The 11,909-nt window shown below is 42.5% G+C and overlaps 4 protein-coding genes across 4 annotated transcripts; 2 read left to right on the top strand and 2 right to left on the bottom strand.

Moving 5' to 3' along the window:
• Positions 1–510: 510 nt before the first annotated feature.
• Positions 511–4,269, bottom strand: EAF01_009691 (uncharacterized protein; the record flags this gene model as incomplete). Its single annotated transcript, XM_038917947.1, has 3 exons — positions 511–626; positions 687–2,268; positions 2,332–4,269. The coding sequence occupies 3 exons, from the start codon at positions 4,267–4,269 to the stop codon at positions 511–513; spliced, it is 3,636 nt and encodes a 1,211-aa protein (XP_038766756.1).
• A 534-nt stretch (positions 4,270–4,803) lies between these two features.
• Positions 4,804–6,028, bottom strand: EAF01_009690 (uncharacterized protein; the record flags this gene model as incomplete). Its single annotated transcript, XM_038917946.1, has 6 exons — positions 4,804–4,883; positions 4,936–4,984; positions 5,036–5,136; positions 5,199–5,621; positions 5,675–5,916; positions 5,967–6,028. The coding sequence occupies 6 exons, from the start codon at positions 6,026–6,028 to the stop codon at positions 4,804–4,806; spliced, it is 957 nt and encodes a 318-aa protein (XP_038766755.1).
• Positions 6,029–6,355: 327 nt separating this feature from the next.
• EAF01_009689 (uncharacterized protein) lies at positions 6,356–9,310 on the top strand (the record flags this gene model as incomplete). The annotated part of the gene is made up of 2 exons (XM_038917945.1): positions 6,356–6,372; positions 6,430–9,310. The coding sequence occupies 2 exons, from the start codon at positions 6,356–6,358 to the stop codon at positions 9,308–9,310; spliced, it is 2,898 nt and encodes a 965-aa protein (XP_038766754.1).
• A 767-nt stretch (positions 9,311–10,077) lies between these two features.
• On the top strand, positions 10,078–11,202 carry EAF01_009688 (uncharacterized protein; the record flags this gene model as incomplete). Its single annotated transcript, XM_038917944.1, has 1 exon — positions 10,078–11,202. One exon carries the CDS (start codon positions 10,078–10,080, stop codon positions 11,200–11,202), a length of 1,125 nt encoding a protein of 374 aa, XP_038766753.1.
• Between the last annotated feature and the right edge of the window lie 707 nt (positions 11,203–11,909).

Genomic DNA, 11,909 nt, shown 5'->3' with positions numbered 1-11,909 from the left:
TTCTTGTTTTCACAATCAGATTCATGCATTGAAAAGTGTGTCATAATATCTACTTTTAAGAGAACCTTCGAATGATTGGTTTGATTACAAAGGAGAATTCTATTGGATCTAGGGAATCGAGATACTGTATCACTATCCCCTCTCAACCTCTTTTTTACTTCAACACTGTCGATTGATTGTCTTGATTACGAAGAACAAAATTGTTTTATATTTCAGAAATCTAGAGAATATATTACAACCCCTCCATCTACTTTGATGCTTTCGAATGTCCGGCCTAATCATAAAGCAATTGAATTTGTACTGTATCTACGGAATGATGCCATTGTCCCTTATACCCTAGTTTCATCACAAGTTATCATTCCATTCAATTTCACATCTCCCAGTACTTTTGCAACTTAACGAAATAAACGAAGTGACATTTTATACCCGCTCGAGCCGCTATCATAATTAATGTACACACGTATGCCCAAAAAACCAAATCCTCCATGTTCAAATCATCGCATGCCAGTTTTATATCACAATTGCCAAATCAGGCCTATCCATCTTCTCATCATCCATGTTTGGGTAGTAAGGCACGATAGCATCGGCCGATAATACATAAGCGCTGTTGTAAAGCGTCCAATAAGCTAATCATATAGTCAGCATCAAGTTTTTAGATATATAAAATTTTGAGAAAAGTGACTTACGTTGTCTAACTTTGCGTGCGGGATGGAATAGACCAGCCCAGACGTAGTTAAGAACAAGACCCGGTCCAATTGCCATTCTGATAGCCTCAATAGCTTCGACAATACGATCAATAACGTGCGGACTGGTCTCGAATAAATTGGGGTATAGTAAGTTAAGAAGATGAAGCATAGCATCTTCACAACCAAGACCAACGACGCCCAATGCCACATGCTTCACAACAGAGGCGGCAGTCTGTCTATGAACTTGATCACGATCGATCAATGCATCTTCGAGTAAAGGCGTAATGGCATAAACGTAATCTTTGGCCATCTCACCAATATATTCGAAGAGGAAAGAAAGTGACTTCAGAACACCATTCTGAACATTAAGTTCGGGAACACGGTATTCGTTCATCAAAGCTGGGAGAACTGTGAATGGAGCACAAGTTTCCGCGACGATACCAATTGCCACAGCTGTACAGACACGAGATTGACGTTCTTGAACTCGGAGATTGTTTAGTAGAGTAGCGAGAACATCCTGAGGTCCAATAGCTTTGGCGATGAAACCGAATGTGTTATTGGCAGCACGACGAATACCTTTCTTGTGGGCCTTGAGCATGTCTAAAAGTTCGAAACAGATTCTCATCCATTCTCTAGCATTAACACTCTCAGGACCACGATCGGCGATACGACCAACCAAATCAATGGTATTTTCTTGTACCTTCTCGTGTCGATTTCGTAGAATTGGTGTAAGTCGAGGAAGCAAGTCCTTAATTGGAGGTTGCATTTGATTGATACCAACCACAGTGACAATAGAACGCAAGGCACCAAGGATAGAACCAAGAACTTCTGGATATTCTTCACCGAGATACTCGTAAAGAACGATACCTAGCTTTCCCATCAAAGCATCTTCACCACATTGCTTCATAACCATTGCGATACGAGAAATCAAGTCCGCCGCTTGTTGTCGAACAGTGGCAGATTTGTTGTTTAATCGCCACAAAATGGTACTGACAATCTGGGGGAGGTATGGTTTACATCTCGTACCAAGAGCATTGACCACAGTTCCAAATCCATTCAACATAACGATATCCTCGACACTCTGTTCCTGGAAAGAGTGCAGAATACCGTCGATAAGTCGTTCTTCGAGTCTCTCACCAATGTCTGCAGCACCGAGACTAGCAATAACCTTCTCAATGGTTTCCACAGTCATTTTGCGATATGCTTCGCTTTCATCCTTCAAGTTATTGACGATACGCTCCACAATCTCGCCAACGCCGACTTTTTGGCCGAGATCGACAGTAGTCTCAACCACTTGTCTATAGTTCCGCTTGTCTAATGCCATTCTTCGAACCCAGAAGCTCTTGAAAAACTCATCTAACACATTCTCCTTTAGGTACCCTGCTGTTACACCATCGGTACCGGCGCACTGTGAAACAACCTTAAGTACTACCTTTTTCATTTCCTCATCCGGAGATGAGAATTCTCTCAATAGAATTTCCATGATTTGTCCTGTGTAGTAGTTGGCATATTCTTCATCCATCAAAGGAATGATGTATCCAACGGCCTTCAAGAAACCAGCAAGACCTTTTCCACGTTGTTTCTATTTGTGAGTCAGTGGGATGTTATTTAATTGTTTGGGATAGAAGGGAGAATTTATACTAACCCTAGCACCGGTCCATAATGGATTGAGGATATCATCAAAGCTCTCGATACCATATGGATTTGCTGCCTCTGCTAAAGCTGCAATTGCCAAACTGGTAACAGTTCGAACCTTTGTTTGATCGTCATTAAGATTACCACCAATACAATCAACCAAACCTTTTAGATGAGGAAGCACAGCACAACCCATTAAGATAGGGATCTGTTGAACAATCTTTACACCAGTATGTCTTGCTTGCCACGATTTCTTACTTCTACATACTGCTCGTAAGAAAGGAAGAAGTGCGGGAATACCAAGTGCGGAAGCGACGACAGCAAATGCTCTAGCAGTTGTATTTCGTACATATTCATCAACATGATCAATATCTGGTCGCATAGTACTGATCATGTGAGCTAAACCGGCCGCTTTACTGAGATTGGAAATGATTTCTCGACCTTCCACTCGAGCGTAGTAGTCTTGATCGATAAGCAATGGTTCGATGACGACCAGAATCTTGTGAACATAAGGCCTGACAAGATCATCAAGTTTGTAGAGGATGCGATCAATAACCTTAACCAATAAATGGCGTTCTTGATCTTCAAGTGTCTTTTCCATGAGCAATGGAAGGATTTGGTTGAATAATGGTCCAGCGCCAAATTGTCTTGCGTTATCCGTGAGTTGACGCAAAGCAGTCTTTCGCATAGGGGGAGTTCCATTCTTGACTTTGAGTAAGAGCCTCATAATCTTCCTTTCTTTAAGTTCTTCCACACTCATAGAATTTTCATCACTACCATCTGTGAGCTTTCCAAAATATGCCATATCCTCCGCCTTGAAAAATTGTAAATCTCCTACGCCGGGTATTTCTGTTGGGAGCTGTTTTGCTAATTGTCTTCCACTTTCTGGATCTTGCATCATAAATCCGCCAGTAGGTAACGGTGTAGACATGACCTTTTGCGCAATAGTTCGTATTGGAGCGTAACCTGGTGGAGGTTCTAAGATTTTGTAGCCTTCAGATGGTAACATCATATCAAGTTCCTCATCTGAAAGCGGCGCATTTCTCGATGATATATCAGTTCCGAATGTAGTTGGTATAGATGGACCGCCCATTTGTGATGGATGCATTGGTGTTACTAATCCTTGATTGCCCATAGGGGTGGCAGCAGGTGCTTGATCCCATCTAGATCTTCTCCTAGGAGTTTCGTCAACCGCAGCGCCCCCGACAGCTGGTGTTTGATCCCATCTCGAACGTTTGGTTTTACCCTCTGCTGATGGTGGAGCCATGCTAGTATCTTCCTCAGTGCCAACATCCCATCTCTTCTTTCTTTTGCGACCACTTGCGACAGCTTCCGTGGAACCAGCTTCGTCGTTTTCCTTATTACCAGGAGAACCACTACCTTCCTTGACCAGCGTTGCAGTATGGTGGATGACTTCGCCATTCGCCTTCTTCTCCTCAATGGCTTTCTTGACTCTCTCTTCCTCTCGCTCGAGTTCTCTCCTAGCCATGACATCTCTGTAGCTTTCAGCATTTCCATCAGCTCTTGTAGGAGTCAAGACTCGATCGTGCCGACGTTTTTGGTAATCGGTTTCGCGATCGGAAATTCGTGCACTTTTCTCTCTCCCTAAGAGAATATCTTCCTCCTCGACCCCATTACCCTGTGCGAATTCGTTCATCTGTTCCTTAGAAGCTGTGTATTGGCCTACCAATCTTCGGCTGGTATCAGCTTCCTCCATCTCATCATCATCACCATCTGCCACTGCGATGGAAGTATTATAACCTGCGAATTTATCACCGCCATCGCGCTCATAAAGACTGGTATCGAAGCTTTCTGTTAAGGAGGCCTTGGTGGAAACATCAGTTCGCTGACTTGATGGATCAAATGTCTTCGATCCCTTCTTACCAGCAGAGGCAGCATTCCTCTCAGCCTGTAGCTTCCTGATCGTCTCGAAGTCGGTGTCGGACATATTCGCGCGTTGTGGTGATGCGCATTGGTGTTTGGATGGTATAATTTTGTACTGATTTTGTAATCGAGAAGGTACCTAGTAGCTTTGATAGCCTGGGCAGCACTAGGTAGTTCGTGTTGCTAGCCACCGCCACACGAGGCTCAAATTTGATGCATGCGTCACGTGAATTATGATTTCCCAGTTTCAGCAGATGTCCTTTCTACCAGTATCAATGCTCACTTATTATCTGCTCAATGGAATAATTATTGAGGGCTTTATGAATCTTATCCATATGAAGTGAGTATATTTACCTGATGTTTGTTCCACGGGGTTCTCACATTGAAATTCGATCGATCCAAGTTGAGAAGCGTAATAATAGATAGACAAATCAAAAGGGGATGTGTCAAAGAATCACGCCAAAATCACAAGATATTCAAGATGGTATCAACTCACAAGACAAGAACTCCTGTAAGTTTTGTGGTATGCAATATCGCTCAATTTCAATTTTCGTTGTCATACAATCGCCTACCCCAAACTCCCAATTGTCTTCTATCCTCAACCCTGGACCTTGAAAGTGCGTCCGGTAGCTGTCTTTCTCTCTTTCTCTTCGTTCTCTGGGCGTGCTCTTCTCAAAACTACTCATCGTCAGTAATGTGCAACATCTACTCTTCAGAAATAAGAGCCCACCTTGCAAGAAGTCTGCAGTACGTGTACGCATTCTAGAGTGAATGTATGCCTAGGAGAAGTTAATACTGAATCATGAATTGGCCGTGTGTCATGAAAGTACCTTTGATGCTTTGATATGGTAGTGGAAGTAATCACGGAAGGTTTGGATGTGGGAAATAACTTCATCTCTTCGTTGAAGTGTGAGGTGACGTGGAAATAAAACTTTATGAATTAGCAGGATGAAATAGAAGCTTGCGGTACCACGGAAGAGTATTTGAGCTTACCAAATGTAGCATATCCAATATCTCCACTGCCATTGTCCTTTACTCCTAGAACTCCTTGAAGCTCCAATGGCGGGTCGGTTCTGAACAATACTTGAGGAGCGTTTTGAATAGCTCTCCTTCGGGCATCTACGAACTCTTGAATAAAGACCCTTCCAAATACTCTATCTGTCTCCTCGCGAAACACTGTACTGAAGATAACAGTGACTCTGTCGTGACTAGCCTTGATATAAATCGCTTCTTCATCACGGTAATGAATTGCCATAACATCTCCACCTTCTCCAACACCTTGGGGAGCTTCCTCGGATGTGAACTTCGATGCTTCCTCCTGTAATTTGTGGAATTCGGTGAAGGCATGCTCGAATGGCGCAGCCATGGCATTTCGTTTCAATAAGGATATACGTCTAATCAAATCATCTCGGGCTTCTGGAAAATAGATTGCATCAGCATATGCCATACACAATGACTGGCATTCATACCCTTCTCTTCTGGCAGACTTTCTAAATCAACTTGCACCGAGAAGTTGTAACCACTTTCCGGCGCAACAACGTATGGACCATATTCACGCTCAAGAACCTGCTGAGCGCCATATCGTACAAGTTCATCGTAGCATTTAACTTGTATGGAAACGAGGATTTTTGTCTTTGCTTCAGGGGTCGAGATGTGGAAAGTAACACCGTCGAAATCGGCTACAGTTTGGTCAATGTTCACCGGTGGTGCTCTGATTGGAATTAGTTTTGGCCGAGCGTTAGGATATAGGTTTACACAAACCCTGAGAATCTCTCCGTGAGTACGGATTGAATGAGTACATTTTGGTAATCGAGAAGAAGCATGATGGTGGCGTGTGAGAGACTTGAATTTCCCGTTGTGATGTTTCCAGTACTACTAATGCACTATGGGGAATTAAGCTGTTGCTCTCCTGTTGTGTTGTTGTAGGTAGCTCAGGTTGCTGACGACGTGGGCCGGGTGGCTTAGCTTTGTATATTAAAGCGGCATCATATCTTCGAGAGTTCTCGTGTGGAAGCGTCTCAGGTCGCTGCTGCTTTTAAGCCCATGAAACCCATGCTTATCGGTAGCACTAAGGAATTTTATCGCATAGGTTAGAAAAAAAGTTCTGGTTCTCAAAATACATATGAGTACCTTTGCGCCAGTTTATAAATATGGTTAAATCTTACTTGTAAGTCCTCAAAATTATAAATGACGATTAGCAATTGCTGACCTGCTTGACTTGTAGGAAATACGAGCACTCGAAATCATTTGGTCTTGTCAATTCGAGTACTTCAAACGTTGTTTGGTCAACAGATGGAGCCGGCGTCTCGAGTCGAAATACAGGTTCGGGAAGAGCTATAGTAGCTGCCAATGAGGAGGTATTATGTTGGGAAATTAAGACGGGAGCACTTCTGAGTCGATGGAGAGACAATGAATGTAAATCTCAAGTTTCAGCCATTGTCCAGAGTAAAACCGACGTAGACATTTTCGCCGTCGGATACGAGGATGGTAGTATACGACTATGGGACTCGAAAATCGCAACTATCCTGGTCAAATTCAATGGACACAAGTCTGCGATTACTACACTAGCATTCGATAAATCTGGAGTCCGGCTAGCTAGTGGTTCGAGAGATACAGATGTTATTGTGTGGGACCTGGTCGCTGAGGTTGGCTTGTTCAAATTGAGAGGACACAAGGATCAGATAACCGGACTCCAATTCATTCAACCCGGCGCGTCACAAGAATCTGGTGAAGATGAAGAAGTAGTTGATGTGGAGGACAGTTCATCTGAGGGATTTCTTCTCACCACTGGCAAGGATGCACTCATCAAACTCTGGGATATGACATCTCAACACTGTATCGAAACTCACGTCGCTCAAACAAATGGAGAATGCTGGGCTTTAGGCACTTCACCGGATGGTAGTGGGTTTATTACGGCTGGAAACGATGGGGAAATGAAAGTGTGGTCTATTGACACAGCCGGTTTATACAAGTTATCGAAACAAGTGAACGGTGCAGTTGAAGCTCGGTATCTTCAGGGCAGAGGAATTTTACATCGACAAGGAAAAGATAGGGCACTCGAAATTAGTTTTCATCCACGCTTAGACTACTTTTCAGTTCATGGTTCGGAAAAGTCTGTTGAAATATGGAGGATACGATCAGAAGAGGAAGTAAAGAAGAGCTTAGCAAGAAAGCGCAGGAGAAGAAGAGAAAAGCTGGCCGCAACCGAGAAGTCAGCTATGGAAGTGGATGAAGTGGATAAGAAGGTCGAAGACATCTCAACTGCTGATATCACAGACTTTTTCGTCCCATATGTCATTGTTAGAACGGGAGGTAGAGTTCGATCCATCGATTGGGTACGCATTAAAGGCACCAAATCCATACAATTGCTTATAGCAACTTCGAACAATCAATTGGAGGTCTACACTGTAGTCACAAAAGAGAAAAGTAAGAAATCGAAGAGCGAAGAAATGCCAGATTATTCAAGAACATTATCGGTCGAGATGCCAGGTCACAGAGCAGATATAAGAGCGTTGGCATTGAGTTCCGACGACAAGATGCTAGCATCAGTATCTAATGGTGGTATCAAAATCTGGAACGTTCGCAAGGGAACTTGTATACGAAGTTTCGAGTGTGGCTATGCTCTATGCTGTGCATTTCTGCCGGGAGATAAAATTCTAGTGGTTGGAACAAAATCTGGGGAACTGGAGTTATTTGATGTAACTGCAACTGCTATGATTGAAAGTATCAAAGCACATGAAGGTGCTATTTGGAGTTTACAAGTTCATCCAGATGGCCGTTCTGTGGTTTCTGGAAGTGCAGACAAATCAGCCAAGTTCTGGAACTTTGAGGTGATTCAGGAGGAGATTCCCGGAACCACACGGAAAACCCCAAAATTACGACTCGTCCATACCAGAACTTTGAAAGTATCAGATGATATTTTGAGCTTGAGATTCTCACCAGATGCACGTCTTTTAGCTGTGGCCCTCCTGGACAATACCGTTAAGGTGTTCTTCGTCGATTCTCTAAAGCTCTTCCTAAATTTGTATGGTCACAAGTTGCCTGTGCTTAACATGGACATTTCTTTTGATAGCAAGCTCATCGTTACTTGCTCTGCTGATAAGAATATACGTCTTTGGGGTCTCGATTTCGGAGATTGTCATAAAGCATTCTTTGGACATCAGGACAGTATTTTACAAGTTGCATTCGTTCCACATAGTCAAGATGGCAATGGACATCATTTCTTCAGCACCAGTAAGGACAAAATGATTAAGTACTGGGATGGAGATAAATTCGAACAAATCCAAAGATTAGATGGTCATCACGGTGAAATTTGGGCTTTGGCAGTCAGTCGAACAGGTGACTTCTTCGTCAGTGCAAGTCATGACAAAAGCATTCGAGTATGGGAACAAACCGACGAGCAAATATTCCTCGAGGAAGAGAAGGAGAAGGAGTTAGAAGAATTATATGAATCAACTTTGACAACATCTCTAAATCCTGATAAGAACGAGGAAGATGATGATAATGAAGTTGGAGCCGCTGGAAAACAGACAACCGAGACTCTGATGGCTGGAGAAAAGATTGTCGAAGCCCTTGAGATTGGAACTGTCGATCTGGAACTAATGGCTGAATATGAACTTGCCAAAGCCACTAATCCTAATACCGCTCCTCCAGCCCGCAACCTCCTTTTCATGGCTCTTGGTAATATTAGTGCCGAAAGACATGTTCTCAATACCCTTCAGAAAATCAAAGCCGCAGCACTTCACGACGCATTGCTCGTTCTTCCATTCTCCACTCTCCCCATGCTCTTCACATTCTTAAATATTTTTGCCCAAAAAGAGATGAACATACCACTGACATGTCGGATATTATTCTTCATGTTGAAAACACATCAAAAACAGATTGTTTCAAGTAAAACCATGAGGACTATGTTAGATGGTGTTAAGGAGAACTTGAGAAAGAGTTTGAAGAGACAGAAGGATGAGATGGGATTTAATTTGGCAGCTTTGAAGATTACTGGAGAGAGAGTAAAGGATATGGGGACTAAGGATTATGTGGATGAGGATACTTGGGAGGAGGACGATGGATCGAGTAAGAAAAAGAGAGGATTCGTTCAGGTTTCTTAGGATGCTTGCATTCAATTGTGGCATTGGGTTGGTATAGATTTGAGGGAACATCAAAAATGTAAGATGTACATGTTATGGTCAAAATGGTAGTGGGGTCGAAAATTTCAAGGGCACTTATTTTCACAACCATTAACTGTGGAAAAGATTGAGATATGTTGTACCATTCCCGATTACATCCAATTAGTAATTCTCCAAGATCTATGCTCGCGACGTATAAAGCGTATGACCCAAAACATGCATTTACATGAAGCCCGGAAACGGGGGCATATCTCGAGCTAAATTTTGTCGCCTCGATCAGTTTCGAGTGAAGCTGTCTTGAAGTTGCACTTCATTGCACAATAAAAACTTGGACATTCAAGCCTAATTGCTCCAACCAATTCTGGATAATAAGACGGTAATGTTCTATTCCATCTTGAACATTCATGTCTGTTCTATAGTATCTTCGCCGCCATAATCTCGAAGGAGATAGTTCTCTGTCACTCTTCATTTCTCTAGATGTTTCGACGATGTTTTTCTTTGAACTTCGAACGATCTAGATTCATAATGATTGTTAAAGAGAGTGCGTGCCAAAATGTCTTTCTTTTCCTTTCCAAACCCAACACATAGATCTACTTTTGCGTTTCAAAGCAAAACATGAAGAAAAAGCAGAATTAAAAAGTGGTAGCAGTTCGTAATTTGCGTATCGTGAATAGTATAAAGAGAAGCGATATCATTTAATTCTTTCTCGTGCACAAAAATTCCAACATCTCATCTCACCCCAAACGAAAATGTCAACTCCATCCCCTTCCCGTACTCCAGTTTTACGTCTCCGTCCGCTTTCTGAATCCGACAACCCCTCTCGAGAACCCATACACGCCAACGTCGCCAGGGATGTCGCAAAATATTACAAGAAAGCAGGATCCGCATCTTATCCTACCTCTGTCGATATTGGACCAGCGTATTACCCACGATTTAACCACCGGAATTCCTGGGAACTAGAGTCTCCTGAAAGATCCGAACCTAATTCACCAATCGAGTCACTTTTTACTTCTCCTATTGAAAGTCGCCCTTCCTCTCCGGTGGGATCGACGGGTAGTATGGTTACTCACACCTCGTCTCAGACGGATGGCTCATCCACAGAATCCAGTGAAATGACTAAGAGAGACGACGAATCAAATAAAGAGCGAGACGAAGCAACGGAACGAAGCTCCAATCTCCTTGAACAACTCTTGATGGAAAAATCAAAAAGCTTGATCTTAGAAAAGGAAAGAGATGACGCAATTCTCAGTGCCGCAGAAACTAAGACGAAGTACGAAATCATAGAGAAGGAAAACGATGATGGCAAGCGCAAATTATGGGAGACACGTTATCAGCTGAATAAGTTAGAGAAGAGGAAGACTAGTCTTTTCGCAGGCGAGAAAGTAGCATCTGTGCAAGCGGAGAGAGATCAAGCGATTTTGCAAGCAGAGGCGAGTTTGAAACTGCAGAAGAAGGCGGAAAAAGAACGAGATGAGGGAAAGGAACTTTTAGTTGAGGTTACAGAATGGCAGAGCGAAAAAATGGGGGAAATCAATGAAGCTAGACGAGTCGCAGCCAAGCGATTTGAAGATATGGAGTTGGCAGAAAGACAAAGAGATGATGCATTGCAACTTGCAGCTGAGAGATTAAGTGGATTGAATGAAGCGAAACGATTTGTAGAGGTGGGATTTGAAGAGATGAAGTTGACGCAGAAGGAAAGAGATGAAGCTCGACAAAATGCAGCAGAGAGCTTGGGAAAATGGATTAGCTTGGAGCAAAAATATGAAGAGGTAAAGCATGAAGCGCATTTGCTGCGAATGGAAATAGAGAGGATGAAAGAGGAGAAGAAGGGACGGGGTTACTGGACATATTTCCTGGGTGCACTATTCGATTGAGAATATTTTGGGCACTTGTGCTCATGCTTTACTTTGTATTTTCGATAGTCTTGTTGCATATCTTGAGTTTTTTTTCACATTCACTTAGCGAAAATTTCATTACACTTTCATCTCACCCAATTAAACGGGTTTGTTGCATGTCTCATGATTGAATATCTATTTTGACTTATAAGCTATATTCGGTGGTGAGATCCAGTATCGAAATAAACCTGTTAAAGTCAATGTAATGTGATTGGCTAAGAAAAGAAATTCTAGATTCTCAAAGAGGGTTCAAATCTGATCCTGACATCTCATGAAGCTGCGTAGGTACCTAGTATGTCTAGAACATTTCTTCTTGAGCATTCTTCTGGCTCACCACACAATCCACAATATTCTATGATGAAATAGTCTTCATCTTTGAATTGGTCGGAAATAATGAATTGATGATGTCGATAATGGCACCTTCAAGATCTTCACATTAGAATTATGAAATAAACTGCAGTCTGAACTATTGGAAGGACTATGAGTCAAACAAAGTCCTATCATGAACCTCGTATAGTTCTTTATATAGAATTGAAGAAAACAAGAATGATGTACAATGACTATACCCAGTATTATCTTCCACGCATAAAAATCTAACCCATCACCATAGCCAATCATCTCCAAACCTCCCCCTCCACATGTCACACTCCTCATCATACAATCTAACAACCTTCTTATCTATCATC

This window comes from Botrytis porri (assembly GCF_014898465.1).
Source record: "Botrytis porri strain MUCL 3234 chromosome Unknown BPOR_014, whole genome shotgun sequence".
Classification (NCBI taxonomy): Eukaryota; Fungi; Ascomycota; class Leotiomycetes; order Helotiales; family Sclerotiniaceae; genus Botrytis; species Botrytis porri.
Note: the sequence above shows the minus strand (reverse complement) of the source record. Positions and strands in the feature narration are given on the sequence as shown.